Here is a 17,000-nt window from a genome sequence, read left to right as displayed (position 1 = left end):
GGTTAGTCAAGGGACAAACAGTCCACAATGGAATGGTTTATTTACTTCCTATTTCTGATGCAATACAAGGGTTGTGGTATGCTTACTGTGCAGTAAAGCAGCGACAAAGGCTCAAGAAGTAGGGCTGTTGGCCAACAATCATAGGGTTGGTGGTTCAATTCCTGGCTTGCTGAGTCATGTGCTGAAGTGTCCTTGGACAAGACACTGAACCCCAAATTAAAGCGCTTTGAGTACCATTAGGTGGAAAATCACTAAAATAAGAACAGGGCTATTTACCAATTATTTAGATTCAATGCTTTTACATTTGCATCATACTGTTACAAACTCCCCCCGTCGGTTCCGAACCAGCGTGGCTTGACCGGGTACAGAGACAGGAGAGGAGATGCAGTGGAGGCGGAGGAAAGAATGAACGCCCGCTCTGAGCGGGGAGTTACTGGTCTGTACCGAGCCGAACAGGACACCTGGTTTAATACTGAACCTTTACGCTCATCTGGCCGCATCTGCTGACCAGGTAGTAGGAGGAAGAGGGAAAGACCCCAAACGCACGACCCGAGGACAGTTCAAAAGCTCAGAACCTAAACTGAACTAAAAATCACTGCTAACACAGGAACCAAAGCTAAACCCCCTACTCACTAAATTAATCAATCCGTAATCAACGGGCAAAACCCTTAACATGAAACACGAGACAAAAGGCACCGGACAACAGCATGGCCTGCCGAGCCGTATGCCAGGTCTGCCGACAGCGGCGAAGGAAGGCATGAACTGATGGGACCTGCACCCTCCCGTTCCAGATCCGGAAACAGCAGCGACTGGAACCCGTAGGCTGACTCCACTCGCTGCTCCCGTTCGCTGCTCCACAGTCACCGATCAAATCTCTGAGCCACCTCTCACCCGGGCGCCACTTCCTGGAAGATCTGCTTAAGCGCCTTTGAGAAGCTAGCAAACATACTCATGCACACTGATTTGTTCGGTCGTTGCGGTGCCACCAAGCTGACGTCCGGTGCAGAGGGGTGACTGACAGCACTAGCTTGAGCAGATGCCGCCCGTGGATCTCCGCCAGACCCCTGACCAGTGAGTTTGGCTCCGCCGCGGAGCTCTCCTGTCGGGCAGCACAGCGAGTCAAATCCAGGAGTGCGGCATCGGTCCTTCTTTCAAGCTCCTTGAGGCGTTGCTCCTGAGCCTGGAGGGCGGAGCGCACTCGGTGCCAGCTGGGTCCATCTCTGGCCAGATTGTTCTTTTAGGTGGTCGGATGAACCGGACTCGCATGCACGGCACAGGAAGCCAATGAGCAGGTTTGACTGGTTTTAATTCAAACAGCAGGTTCCAGAGTAAAGCACAGTGTTTGAACAAGAGACAATGCGTGATGATACAAGGGAGCAGGCAAATCGGCAGTCAAAACAAGCTGGGTCAAAAAACGAGGTAATCATGGCGACATAGATAAACAACAAACTGGAAGTAATGCAAAACAAAACAGGAAATAGTAACCCTGATAGTGTCCACAGGTAGACAGACATGACAACGAGGGCCGAATAAATCCCACCGACAGGGCTCCCTCCAGGTACCATTTTATAGCAGCGCTCTCCCTGGGCAAGAGCTGGTAAAGACGTCCCTTGGGAGGCACAGCTCTGGGCCTCAAGTTAATGGCACAGTCTCTGTCCCGATGAGGAGGTAACGAGGTGGCTTTTTACTTACTAAACATGGCACGAAGATCCAAATAACAGGTTGGAATGCCATCCACGTCCAACGACTCCAAAACCAGATCGGCAGCCAGACTCCATTCCTCGATCTCACCGTTTCTCCAGTTGAGACGAGGATTATGTTGACGCAGCCAGGTATGTCCAAGAATCACTGGGTGATAGCAGGCTAAAACAACAAGAAATGTGATCTTTTCAGAGTGGGAATCAGGGAAAGACAAAGTTACCGGACCAGTGTGGTGTGTGATCCTCCTAAGTCGCAGACCATCTAGCACCGTGGTCTTTCACAGCGGAGCCAGGGGGAAGATGGGAACTCCCAGCCTCTCCGCCAGCTTAGTATCCTTTAGACTAGCGTTGGAGTCGTCCCAAGCCAATCAACACAGCTTGTTGATTAGAGTTTGAGTCAGATTGCAGAGTGATTGTGGGAAGCAAACGGGTGGAAGCATTATTTAACACCTCCAGTTTAATGGTGAGCCTGCCCTTTTAGCGGGCAGCTCACTGCAAAGTAGCCAGACTGGACGCAATACAAACAGAGCCCCAGGTTTCGTCACCATCTCTTCTCAGTGTCTGTCAGTCATGCACGCCCCAGCTGCATGGGCTCCTCAGGAGAAGGTGGAGACACGAATGTGCTAGCGGGCGTGGGTGGGGACTCCCTCGTTCGCTCATGTTGCTCCACCTGGGGATTTCCACCGCGTGCATCTCCTCACGCTGTTGCAGATCGCTATTCCAACGACAGTAGTCGATCTTGGTGGCTAATGCGATTAGTCCGTCCAGCTCCCGGAGCAGCTCTCGAGCAGCTAGGCAATCCTTCATCCAGCATGAAAGTCCCCAGATGAAAACATCTCAGAACGTGGTGGCGTCCCAACCTGCCTTTGTAGCTAACGTGAGAAACTCTATCCCGTATCTTGCTGCGCTCCAGCCTCCTTGCCCTGATATTTACTAGCCCCTGAGCCGGCTCGTGGCCAGGGGTGACTTCCTGAAGGATCTTTTGATTTGAGGGTCTTTGAATTCAACGCATTTTGTTCTCTTCATAAACAGGCATGATAAACTTTAAACATCTGTGCTGGCCCAGCAGACTTTTCCCAGACACAAAGCTTATTTTATAGAGCGTTATGACAATGCAACAAAGACGCCTCACGGCTTCTTATTGGTGGATTTGACACCACACTGCCCAGATCGTTTCAGATTGAGGAGTGGACTGTTACTCCATGACTAAACCCACATGTATTAACCGGACAATAGAATAATAATGTCACCGTTTAAAGAGAAATCTGGCTCTCCTAAAAGTGTTAGTGTCTAGCAGACCTCGCCAGCAAAAGGCTATTCTCTCTGTGTGCTCAAGGGATCTTGTAAAGACCATATGCAAACTGGCTTCTGATCTTTTGAAGGAGAATATCACAATGTTCTGAGGTTTGGTAAACTAAATGTTAAATGATGAGATTTAATAATTTGCAAACATTTCAGTTCTCTGTAAATCTAGAATATCAGGTTGTTGTGTTTCTGTAAGAACTTCTATTTTTTGTCTGTACTGTACTGTAACATCTCAGGTATCCAGTCTGCAGAGAGGAGCTTTTATTTTAACTGAATGGATTAGGCAGTATTCCCTACAAATTATGTTAAAATAAGTATAATGCATGTACACTATGCATATAAAGAAATGAAGCACAAAGATAAAAAGTCTAAATACAGCAAAGGCCACTGGTGGACAATGCTGAAGTTAAAGATTTGTCCCTGAGCTGTCCGTTTGGTCCTTACCTCATAGTTCCTGCCACCCTGTAACAATTTTAGCATTGCTGCAGCAAAGGGTATCACAGGACTCAGAATTCAGTATATTGACTGAAATTTTAATACCGGAGAAGCAGGACTGCCCTTTGTCAACGGTTCTGGTCATTATTTTTATGGAAAGAATTTCTAGGCGCAGCCAGGGGCCGGAGGGGGTCTGGTTTGAAAAGATCACGGATACAAATGAGCTTCCTCCGTAGGGTGGCTGGGTGCTCCCTTAGAGATAAGGTGAGGAGGTCTGTCATCCAGAAGGAGCTCGGAGTGGAGTCGCTGCTTCTCCACATCGAGAGGAGCCAGTTGAGGTTCAGTTATCTGGTTCGGATGCCTTCGGGTGTTCCGGGCATGTCCCACTGGTAGGAGGCCGTGGGTAGACCCAGGACACGTTGGATAGAAACTATGTGTCTCGGCTGGTCTGGGAAAACCTTGGGGTTGTCCCACTGGAAGAGCTGGAGGAAGTGTCCGAGGAGAGGGAAGTCTGAAACACTTTGCTCAGACTGCTACCCCCACAACCCAGCCTGGTTAAGCGGTTGAAAATTGATGGATTGATGTATGAGAAGTAAATTGGCTGCATGGGTTGAGGGAGAGCTACAGTAATGCAGGATACTTCACATAATACCACTATACAAATGCCCCACCTTATTAGTTGACAGAAAATCTCAACAAAATAAAAAAGGAAGAAAATGAAAAGATTGTGGATATCTGATAGTATATAGTAAAAACACAAATGTGAAGTGCAAATAAATGACTGAACAAGCTATGGTAAACAAACATGGCTTAAGGCTGATGTACAGTATTCACATTTGCACATCTTATCAGTATTTATGTATCTGACATGTTTCTAATACTGCTTATATTTTATGGTTGTTTCTGCTTGGTTCTTCCTGGATCTGGCTCCTACCTGACTCCTCAGAACCAAGGTTAAGAAACTCTCTCTCTTTGTCTATTGATTTTTATTTATCTTTCTCTCTGATAGTGAGCACCAGTGGTACCAGGTGTAAAAATGCAAAACATCTCCAAATATGGTGACAGATGAGGTGGTAATATGTGAATTGATTGGAACAGAGAGAAACAGTCCAGCCTGCAGGAAAAAGACAAAAGCCAGGAGCAACATAGGCATTTTGGGATCTTTGCACTGTACTTTCGTGGTCTATGGATCTCCCCAGCTGGTTTTTGCGTTGTTGATGTGTACAATCAGCATTGATGTTTTACTTTGCTTTTATGGGGTGCCGAATGTAAAAGGAGCACCTATAACTAGTTTCTCACATTTAATTAAATTACACATGTTTTCTCAAATTTAGTTAAATGTGCAAAGGTCTAAATGTAAATGTTAAATATAAATGTAAATTTTAAATGCCAATGTAAATGTTACATATAAATGTAAATGTTAAAAGTAAACGTTAAATGATCGCTGGGTGCAAAACTGACTCCATCCCCTATGATCCTAGATCAGTGACGTGGACTCAAACACCTCAAACAGTACGCATAGCTCCGCCACATCTGACTGGCACCCCATATGCTTTCGTGTTATTACAATAAATTACACAAAAGACAACTCTCTCTTATCAGCTTCTTTATTGGGAATTTCCACCACGGGTGTTAAACACCGCAAAACTCTGAAAATACTCATTTGCTGCCTCCCCCCCAAACCTTTGTTCATTATTCTCCCTACTGCCAGTTTGTTAGTATATTCAAGGAACAGTAATGTGTTGGTGGATTTAAATTCATCCTAAAATAAAGAAAAAAAAACAGTGATTAAATCTAAAAAACTGCATGCACAGACACTACTGTATGCAGCTGTGTAGTAAAGTACAAGTGTGTACCCTGTACAAGAGTGTATGTATGTATTTACACATAAATTAAATTGATGTTAATTTGTGTGTATGTATATACATATGTATGTATGTATGCATGTATGTATGTATATATTTTGGCTTAACAATATTAATACAAAACCTCAGGATTTTTTCAATGTTAAACTGTTGGATATATATTTTGATTCTTCTATACTTTATAATTGGACTTGAATTAACACGAGTCACATTCATAATTATGAATTATGAAATTTATCTAAAATGCTTAAAGGACATAATTCTAACCCCTCCTGCTCAAAAAGAAGTGATGGAGATATGTATAGAGTTTGAACTACAGTAAGTGTTACTGAATATGATTATTGAAAATCTTTAGTCATTATTTAACTAGTTCACTTCTCAGTGAACATCCTTTACTATAGCATCTGTAATTTGCATTTTGAAGGCAGGGGCTTTACCTTTGGTTGTAATGGCAGGCTGCTCCCCAAGTAGGAGTTTTAGCCTCTTGGAGTGGACTTTGCCCTGGTAGTGTGACTGTGCCACCACTGCTGAGGTGAAGGACATGTTGCACAATGTGCAGCACTTATTTTTGTCTACGTCGCCCTCATTGCTGCCCTAAAAGCAAAAGAAAATACAGTTAGCCTAAATCAATTTTTTATGAGTCCATGAAAACATTATTTTAGTTTCCTTAAGTTTAAAATATGACTCAATCAAACACACTCTCTACCACTTCACATTAGGGTTAGACCATAACAATCAGGGAATTAAATTTTAGCAAGATACAAAAAAGGATATAAAATACAAAAAATAAGACTGTTATTAGGATGATCTTAGAGCCAGCACTGTATGACTGATAGCCAACAACTCCCTGGACCACCATATGTGCATTATTGATGGATACTCCTTTTTTCTTAAATTCCATGTAGGAGAACAAAATAGCACTCTGCCAATTCAATCAGGGAGGGCCAAGGAAGGATTCACTTTCAGAGTTAGTGTGCTTTCATACCTTAATTCATTTGCTTTAGTCCAAAAGTTTGTAAACTTATCAACTGCTGCTTCGAAAACTTCAAACTGCTTTGAATTAAAAGGCTCAGACCATTTATTCTGTTTAACCCAGTTGTGCCTTTTAGCTGAACACATGAATGGGAATACAATTTGAATACGTGATGAATAAATTATATTTGACATTATCCTGTAAAAGAAAAAAAAACTAATTAAAACCACTCCAAGTACCACTGTGCCATATGTGAGTGTGGATTGGTTTCTCCACAATAACAAAGCTATAAACATTTATGATGCAAACACACCACCAAAAAATGTAGGATTCAAAAACCACTGGAGTTTAACTAATCAATATGCTGCAGTGTTTGCTTTACTGGTCTAGAAATTAATATTTGAAAAAATATAATTACAGGTGTAAAATTTTATACAACCCAAGTTTCAAAAGTTGATATGGTGTGTAAAACCTAAATACAATAAAACGTAATAATTTTAGCCATTGTAATGGCCACTGCAGTGATGGCACTGTAGCACGTGTAACATTCTTAACTCTTCATTGTTAATTCTTCAGTGTATCATAACAGAAGCACACTGCTGCACATGTGCAGTGCCTCCTCCCACCCTTGGCCTTATCCTCCACAAACTGTTCATCACACTTGTGTACACATACACGGGCACAAACCTCCTCAACTACCCAAAGAGCAGCAGTAGAGCATTATATTTGCAAGATTTCATATATATAACTAGCAACTATGTTCAGGAGAAGACCAAAATAAACAAGACACTGAGAGTCCATCTTCAAATACTGTAGAAAGGGACCACAATTTCATGACTAACTAAAACTGTATAAATGAGAAGCTAATTTCAGGGAAATGTAATTAATGAAGCAGTGGAAAGTTGTTTGTGGCCAGACTGACAGTCAAGCATATTGTACACACTGGCCTGTTGGAACTTTGCCATTCGAGGGCTGTGGATAATGACATTTTAAACGGTTCATTTCCCACACGTACAAGCTGGACAACTGGGTCTCTACCCCTGTTTTGCTTGTCTGTACATTCTGCAGGGATAGTGCTTTTTATTAAGACATGGTCTTACACAGGGATTAATGGAGTGACAACTTACACTCATCCCCTTTATTGCTAAGAAGCTCAAGAGTGAAGTGCCTTGTGTTCACACTGGAAGCAAAACACTGAGAAGTTGAACCTCGCTGAATAAAAATGTGGATCCACTTTTGCCTAGGTTCAAATCTAAAGGGCTGTGCAGAATATACTAAAGCAATATAGCAAAGAAAAACTGCACCATGCCTTTCCCAGCTCCTTTCAGCAGGTGATTGACACTTCAGTGCTCAGAAAATATTTAATATCTTATGTGGCCCTCTAATATAATATATATATTACAATATCACAGTGCCCCCCCCCCCCCCCCACGCGACCAGCATGGGAATAAGCGTTTAGAAAATGGATGGACAATATCACAGTCAATAAGAGTTACATTTTTTAGTCATTACAGTTTTTTATAGTTCAATTTTTATGCATTTCTAGGCGCAGCCAGGGGCCGGAGGGGGTCTGGTTTGAAAAGATCACTGATACAAATGAGCTTCCTCCGTAGGGTGGCTGGGTGCTCCCTTAGAGATAAGGTGAGGAGGCATTTCTGATGACTGCAAAATATATGTCCCAGAGTGTCCCATTTGACCTTAACCTGAAGCTATTTCTTTAGTAGGAAGGCATGGTGGCCCTAGGCATGTGATCTCACAGTGAACCTAAACCTCCACAGGCCCTATTTTCATTCTGTCTCTAATTTTCCCTGACTATACTACTGATTTGGTGTGCATATATGCCATAGGAAGCTTGTGTACTTTCTGTAAGTGTGTGTATGCACACTTGTGTCGAATCTGCTGGATATTGCTCAAGGAGAGGTCGAGGCAATGAAGCATAAGACTGCAGTCACTTCTTGTTCTGTCAAGGCAATGCAGGACACCTGTGCCATCTCCAAGTGTGACTGGGATCCAATGAAAGCACTGCAGGAATGATTTAATGCCATCTGGCAGTTAAATAAACTGGCAAGCTAACACCAGATCTAGTCAACTGCAAGTCTCCATTAACCTTTATAATGCATATTAACTTTTCTTTGTATATTGCTAGTAGTTCACATTGTGACATTAAAAATTAACCATTTTTTTTATTTTGGCAGAAATAATTCATCTGGGCTAATGGAGCAGTAATTATGAAACTGACTAGTGTCTAGTCAGGTTTGTAGACATATGTTCATCTAATTAGATCATGTACCATTCAAATTTATACAGTCAGCTGTTAGCAAAAAGTATCTAAGGTTCTGAGGTACCACTCCCGAGTAGCTGATGCAAAGCATTTCTTTAACAAGATAAATTAAGATGTCATGTCTTTAGAAATACAGTTGAGATCTGGTAGTTCTCTTTTTTTGTTGTAAGTTGTAAGTTACATCTCTACAAGTGAAATTTCATCAAACATTAAACTTTGATCTGTTCAACTGAGAACACATTTATTATACTTTAAAAGATACAGTATGATTCTAGAAGTTTGGGCCATCCATTCATTTTTTTATTTTACAGCTTTCCATTTTTGAAGCAAAGACGCAAGGCACATCATGGATAGTTCATTTTGATACAAATACAGACAACATTACCATTCATACATACAAAAGGGATAATTTAGTATCATCAATTAGCCTAACACATGTGCATTTGGTGTGTGAGAGGAAGCTCCCCAATGAAATCCATGCAGGTACTGGGAGAATGTGTAAACTGTCACCTGTCAAGATGGGGGATCCAAAGGCTACAGTACAGTCCTGTCAGGAGTGACAGGAATGAAGGACCCAAATGCACAGCTCAGGAGACAGGGCTTAAGTAAAACTGGATTTCAATGGCATCAATTCCAAATGGTAGGAAAAAACTTGGTCAAACAAGTGTAGGTCAAAAACCATGAATCCGTGGCACAATCAAAGGTACAGAAAGGGACTGAAACACGGTCCCCGGACTGGACGGGGAAGCAAGAATGCTGGAAAGTGGTGTGAACATGCGTCAGTCTGGCAAACAAAAAGGGGGGGGTACTGGAGTATATAAGCACTGAATAAATAACCAATTGACCACAGCTGGTGAATCACATGACTAAGTAATTAAGCAGGAACAGAACAGAACTAAACCGGAAGGGGCGTGAAAATAAAACAGGAAATGGCAGAAACAATGACTGAAAACACAGAGTTATGACACCTAGTGGTTGCTGTTTTCCTAGCAGCCTCTTCCTGGTTACCATTTGGCCACGGTATTTGGTAGCTGTCCTCCACATCTGTTATCTTGCCTTCTGGTAGTTCTATGAATGGTGTTCAATTTATACCACAGATCCTTCACTCCTGGGTAGTTGAGCCACCATTGCTCGTCCATAACAATATTGTCCAGCTCATAGAGTGCTTCTAACCTGGCTTCAAGTAAGGGCGCTTCGTTAGCGTCCCTCAGAAACTCAACGTAGCAAAGGCAGAAGTCCTCGGACAAGTTGAGCCCGGCAGAATCCAAGGCATTGCAAAAAAACTAACTCCTCAAAACAAACCAAAAAAACAGACTTAAAAAAAAGAATCTGACAGGCTGGGTACAAATGTGGCCAGATTGTTCTGTCAGGAGCACGAGGTCAGGGCCGGCCCTGGCGAAGCAGGCGCCCTAAGCGAGCTCATATTTTTGCGCACTCTACTCATACCCTAGGCGACCGCCTAGGACCTACACGAGGTGACGGACCCAAGGAGACAGGACTCGAGTTAAAGAGGAGCTATAATGCAAACAGTTCCAGAACGGTAGGCAAAACGAGGTCAGACATGGAATGGTCAAAAACAGTTAATCTAATACCCAGGCTGAGGTACCAACAGGGGCAAGACAAAAGCAAGGTCAGGGACTGGAACCAAAACAACCGACAGGACTTATATGAGTGCTGAAATGCTGACTGGCATGGGAGACAAGAACAGACAACCTGGCAAAGAATTGGGTGAGTACTGTAGCTTAAATGCTTGATTGCATTATGCATGGTAAGACTAAAGAAAATGAAAAGGCAGGAACAGACAGGAAATAAAAAGGAAATAAAACAGCAAATGGCAAAAAAATAATAAAGAGTTGCGATTACTGACATACAGTACTAAAAATGCTATTGTTATCACAGTATGCCAAGTTGTATCAAATTTCTTCTGCTGGAAAAAAATGTGATTATAAATTAGAGATTCTATATAGATAATTTCTATGATCTACATAGAATTTGTTTCCTAATTAAGAAATATTTTAGTACTTCCAATAAAAACTTTTAAAACATCAAAGCAAAAAATAGTCAGACAAATGTACTGTACAGCATCGCTCTGACTTACAGTTTGAGTACAAGAGATTAAAACATTAGGGAGATTATGACAGAATAGAGTACAACATGCACACATGTCAAAGAAACAGTCACAGAATAATGATTATGGAAAGGAACAGAATGCAAGGGAAGAGAAAGGAAGATAGGAGGAGGAAAAGAAAAGGTCTACTCTAATAATAAAGAGGTAAAAAATTCAAGTAACATCGACAAATGTAGATGAAATGCAATATTGGGGAAATGTGTAGAGATAGAAGAGACAGGAGAAAACTTAATCTAAAACAATGAAATAAAAGACTAGTATTGCAAAGCTGGGAAAACAACAAGAGAGAAATGAAGGCCAAGTAAAATAGTGATTAAAAAGCTGTAACTACTTACTAATAACTAAAATTAAAAAAATCTAAGGGGACAAAATGAAAGGAGAGTAAAGTAGAGCAAACAAAGATAAAAAAGAAATACATAGTACTTAGAAAAAAAGAGGCGAGGAGGGTGAATAAACAGAAGTAAAGGTAAAAAGAGGCATGAAGGACTGGGGAAAACAGACAAGCAATGGTGTGTGACAGGAAATGGGAGAGGAGGAGAGGAAAAAGAAGACAAGCAGTGAGAAAGAAATGAGAAAGAGGAGAAATGTAGGGGGTAGAAGTCATGTTGGGAAAGGCAGGAAAATCCATTAACCTCAAAAGCTCCATGCGAGTCAGATATGTAATAATTGCGATAACTGAGATCGTGGGGAAACAGGCAAGATAGTACGAAGTAGATAGGACTCACATTGTCTGTCCTGAGCTTTTTTGCAGGGCAACCTCCATCGACAGGATGGAGCATGTAATACAGCCGCACTTTGTTGGCATGTTTCCGACTCTGGCAAAGAGAAAAGAAGAAAAAAATTCTAATTTCTTTCTTTCTTTCTTTGATAAATATTACATGATGAATTGTCAAACAGCCAATCGGTTGAACACTGCAATTAGTTGGCTTGACATGGCAGTTAATATAATTGTTCTCAGTGAATGATTATACAGTAGTACTTTTTCAGTCTTTTTTGTTAGCAGTAACATTGATATCATGCAATCCATATAGGTCATTTGTCCCAACCATCCAATGCACTTTAAAGGAAAACTTCAATATTCAATGGAGGTTTACTTAAATGATCTCAGGTAGTATTTAAGAGTGAAAGGACACTCGGATTCACAGGCGCCAAGGTGTGTGTGTGTGTGGGGGGGGGGGGGGTTACTCTAGGTTAGTGTATTTTTGCCTGACTGGTCAAATTACACCCCTCCCATTTACTGCATGGTTCTGTCCGTCCACCTGGATCCTTTGGAACAGTGATCCCCAACACCCAGGCCACGTACCGATACTGGTCCTTGGGTCAATTGGTACCGGGCTGCAAAAGAAATCCTAACTCACATTATTTCCGTTTTTATTTGCTTTGGTCTAAATCTAAAGGCTGCTAAACGACTTAGAAATTATGTCTTTATTAAACACTGTTAAATATAACCTTTTGATGAAAATGTAAAGCAATTTCCGAACGTTTGTCTGTAAACTGGAGGAGTAACGATATGTGCAAGCACGCTTGAGAGATTCGTCAGACTGCAATGCATTCTGGGTGTTTAGGTGGGGACCATTTTCATCCACAAAACGTACAGTATTACTGCCATTTTCTCTTTTCTCTGAACATAGATGATCAATGTTAAACATTTTTGCAAATAAAATGTACCATTTTTATAACAGGCTGCTTTTCAGTGGTGTATATTCACTTTAAAAGTATTTTAATGAAATCAGCAAGTGAAGTGCCTTGTGTTCACACTGGAAGCAAAACACTGATAAGTTGAACCTCGATGAATACATGAGTTGTTTTAGTCTGTGTTGAACCTGCATTGAAAGAGTGAATTTGCTGTATTACCTTTAAAAGAGCTAACCTTGAAAGAACGTTGAAGAAAGTGCAAGAATCTGTGGGACCAGTGTGAGAAAGTCAACAAGGTGGTGCGCAACCAGCAGAAACAACAGCTCGATTCACAATCCGCCAATAAATATATAATCTCTACTTAAAACCTACAAAAACAATTGATCATCTTGCCACTCTGGCAGGTCTGATTCACCTATAGCTGACATCCTGGAGTTTATAAATGAGAAGTTGAGACGTGTGTCTGGCATTAGAATTCTTCACAAGAGTTCCAGGCCCTCAGAGAGGTCCTCGAATTTAATCAGCAGCAGGTGGCTTCCAAAGTCCTGAAAGGAAAAGGTACAATCCCTGACAGAGGACATGGCTCAGCTAGTGCTAATAAAAAAATGCAGGCCTGCACCATCAGACAACCTGGTGTTCTCTGGGATTCCAGAACAGGTGGAGGAATATGTGGAAGCTAAAACATCCTAACAGATCAAGCTTCTAGGTGATGTTGTGGATAAAATCATTTTCCATTGCACCCATTGACTGGGAGGCAAACAACCGGATGGCCAGAGCCCACCATTGTTGCAAAGTTTCATGACTTCAGAAAAAGCGAATGAACACTTATCATTGAAACTTGATCTGTGGTTTGATACTTTTCGCAAATTAAATATTTCTCTGATCTGTTTTGGAATAAGCTGTAATTCTTTTAAATAATGCATTCATTAACATTTAAATAACATTTGTACATAAGTAAACATAAGAAGGTATTGTCGCAAATACATACTAAATAAAAAATGCCTAGGTAGAATAAGTAAAATTTAGTAAATATTTTGTAACAATAAAAACTAATTAAACATTACTGAAATATAACTTCAATAAATATACATCTTAGTAAGTATTTATGCAAATGCTTTTAGAATGAAATTTACTAAGGTGGAGTGAGATTTCAGAAGAGTTAGAGTTAAAGTTGGCCATCTATATACAAACCACATCTGTTTACAGTCCTCTATCTGTGTGCTTGGATCAGACATCACTGCTCCATCCCCAATGCATAGCGGGCAATATTGTGCAAGTTAACAACCTAGCTATGCATTAACTACGTCAATGTGGGGGATCACATTCATGCAGGCATCCTAGTGACACAGTGCTTAAACCACAGTGAAACCACTTATTAGTCAGTTAGCAGTTTTAGGCTGCTCCATCTGTATATCAGTCCACATACTGTATATGTTACATGAAGGTTGTTCAGAACATTTGTTAATACTCTTTTATAAAATTATTCCCCATAGTGCATTTAAGGCATATCGCCAGATTCACCTATACATTACACAACTTGTGCCTTATATACTGGATGATTTAAACATGTTAAAGTACTGAATCCTTGAACAGGTTAATTTGCAATTTGTGATGATCTGTTTTTAAGATTCAAGATTCAAAAAACTTTATTAATCCCGGAGGGAAATTATTTTGCACACTTTGATCGCTGTCACAGACGGAGGTACACACAAGAAGGACGGGAGATTAAAAATAAGAATGCTAACAGGAGGTTTTTGTTTACATTCTAACCAGTAAAACACTTACCACCAGTTTTCTAAGTTATATCATAGTCTTAATGCTCAGATATTTGTTGTCATCTAGTTTAAAGATAACGCTACATGTACACAATGGAAGTCTTTTTCCATGCATCTGTCTTCTTGTTCCTACTGTCATCACTATGACCCAAACATGTCATAATGCATTAGATCCTCATCCTAGATCCAATACAACCCATCTCCAGAAGGCAACAGGCCGAGTGCTGTATTCAGCATCCAGCACACAATAACAAAATAAATATTTTATTTGCAGTGGTACAGCTATTTCCTGTCTTCTGAAAACAAAGCAGTTCTCTTCTTATCCATGGGCAGTTATTACTTTAAATAGCACTCCAAGGCAGTGCTAAACAAAACACCTTGCAGCAAATACTGTGGATTGGTTAGGAGTTGCAGAGGGAAAGTAATCCCAGTACAAAGCAGCATAAAGTTTGAACAAAGTGAAACAGGAACAACAATTATAATCAATAAAAACTGCAAAGTAGCATAAGGTCACAAATATATTTGTCCACATTCTGAATTAAAAAGCAACCAGACACCACTAATAATACTTCAGAGTGGACAAGAGTGTTAATATTAGTCTTTTCAACTGTTTGTCTGTCTGTTTGTTATTATAGATCTATATTGTAGATCCATAACACGTCTAGTGTATAGTCAGACTCACCGGTCCGACTCACCGGTCCTAAAAAGGACTAAAATGACTGAAAGGCAGTATCTGCACAGACAGAGAAAAAGTGTGATTCAGGCTAAGGCAGGAGTAAGGTGACCAAGTTACTGCTTTAATCACTATTCTTGTTGCTAGTGAGGCTTTTGACTCTTAAACTTAATCACAAATGTAGAAAAATTATACATTTTATTATTCCCAATTGCCTTGGGCCAGAGCGTACATTTGGGGTGCCAAGGGTTTAGTGTCTTGTCCAGACATCTTACCAAGGCACAATAAGATCATTTAGAGTGTTTGTTTTGGATTAGGATAGAATATGTGTGCACTATTTACTTTCCAACACACCCACAGTAACCAATAAGTAAATTATTCCCCAATATACTTTTGTAATGTAGTTTGTTTGCAGTTTCACCTTTTGCATAAGGAAACTATAACTACTACACTAAGTTAAACCAGGACATAGAAGAAGGTGTCCGGAAACAGTTAACCAAATAAAAAAAATAGCAGGCTTAAGTGTCAATAATAAACTGGCAAAATCTGAACATTAAACTTAAAATGATTTATATTTATAATATTCTTGACTTCTTACTGTACACAGCTGTGTGTGTGTGTGTGTGTGTGTGTGTGTGTGTGTGTGTGTGTGTGTGTGTGTGTGTGTGTGTGTGTGTGTGTGTGTGTGTGTGTGTGTGTGTGTGTGTGTGTGTGTGTGCGGTGTCACCTCATAATGGGCAACCCTCTGGGACTCGGAGATGAGCTGAGCACTGCACACTTTGCAGTAGCTGTCTGTGAAAAGTCCTTGGTCCACCTCTGTTGACTTCATCTGGAGAAAGACACAAATGTGAATATGTGTGAGGATCTGAATGCAACATGTGAAAATTTGATTTGATTTGGCTACATAAAATAAAAGCTGACAAATCAATGGAAACAAGTGATTCTTGATGTCTTGACCTCTACTGCTCTATCCTTTCCTGGCCCAGCTCCTAACAGATGTGACAGAATCAAGTACTTCAAGTACACTTGATACAGATATTTGTTCTAGGTTTTTCTAGGTGGATGCAAGAATTTATTTTTGTTTACTTCTATTCTATTCTATTCTATTCTATTCTATTCTATTCTATTCTATTCTTTGTCTACTTCTACTAATAATTATTGAAGCTCTTTGTTAAATTCTGCACTGTTCATAAATATTTTCATCTCAGTTGAGCTGAAATTGACAAGTTACAAGAATGGCAAAAAAGGCAGTAAAAAAGCATGAAGGGGAATAACAAATCACAGACAGCAAGAAGTGAAATGGTGGTGCTTTTTCCTTCAGTTAAAGTTTAAATTAAAATAAAACAAGATGACTGACTAAAAGGCCTGAATATACAGTATGTGGAAAAATCATGAGATTATTTCAGAAATAGTTGAAAGAGTGTTATCTATATCAGGTTATTTGAACTGTGATGCTTTTAGTACATAACTTTCATTGTCTGTCAGTAAAAATTCCAGGAGTTCTGATAGTGCCGAGTTGGGGCCATCTTGTGGTTTCCAGAAGGAGGTGGTAATGGTTTTGTAACATTTCTTAAGGGCAGAAGGAGGCATATGGAGTGTAGAGAGCACAGTTGAAATTCTGCTTGAAGCTGCACAACAAAATCTTAAATCTTAAATTAGGTATGTGTTGGACCATTGCTGAAGGAGAGAAGCACAGCCCCTGTTAAAAAATGAAACCATTTAAACAAACTCTCATCTACTGTGCAAAAGATAAAAAATTATGCAGCTTTGGTAATACAGGTATACAGGTGCTCTGTTTCTAACAGAATTATGATATCAATGTACCCTTAGAAAAGGTATACAGCAAACTTATTGAAATTACATTATTGAAATGATTTGTAGCTTTTTAATGTTTTTTTTTTGCCACTCTCCCCTTCGTCTCCTCCTCAGCGCCATCACGCAACAAGAATCAGCATGCAACACGAATACCATGTTTTTCTCTGCAGAATCTACATAAAGTAACACTCACTCCTCTGCACTCACGTACACGTCCTATCACACACAGTGCAAGAGAAGAGGAGAAACAAGAACCCGGGACAAGTGGATTCTAAGCAGATGTACCTGTAATTCCACGCTGTAGCCCTGGTAGAAGTGTGTCGGGGAAACTGCCAGCTGATGTTGCACTTGGAGGGAAACTGTGTAATCCATTAACCAGAGGATGCTGAATAAAGATGGGCTGAGTGGGAGACGT

At 40.5% G+C, this 17,000-nt stretch overlaps 1 protein-coding gene across 1 annotated transcript in view; it reads right to left on the bottom strand.

The window, feature by feature from the left end:
* zmat4a (zinc finger, matrin-type 4a) overlaps nt 1-17,000 on the bottom strand; it is a 125,175-nt gene extending 108,175 nt beyond the window's left edge. Inside the window, exons 1-4 of the mRNA XM_029163503.3 lie at nt 16,871-17,000; nt 15,498-15,599; nt 11,413-11,502; nt 5,743-5,899 (exon numbers count right to left, since the gene is read on the bottom strand). Of these exons, the coding sequence (XP_029019336.1) occupies nt 5,743-5,899; nt 11,413-11,502; nt 15,498-15,599; nt 16,871-16,957 (436 nt within the window). The 5' untranslated portion in view covers nt 16,958-17,000. The remainder of the gene's footprint in view (nt 1-5,742; nt 5,900-11,412; nt 11,503-15,497; nt 15,600-16,870) is intronic.

This window comes from Betta splendens, chromosome 9 (genome assembly GCF_900634795.4).
Source record: "Betta splendens chromosome 9, fBetSpl5.4, whole genome shotgun sequence".
NCBI classification, from domain to species: domain Eukaryota; kingdom Metazoa; phylum Chordata; class Actinopteri; order Anabantiformes; family Osphronemidae; genus Betta; species Betta splendens.
The sequence above is the reverse complement of the archived record's forward strand: the minus strand, read 5'-3'. Positions and strand labels throughout refer to the sequence as shown.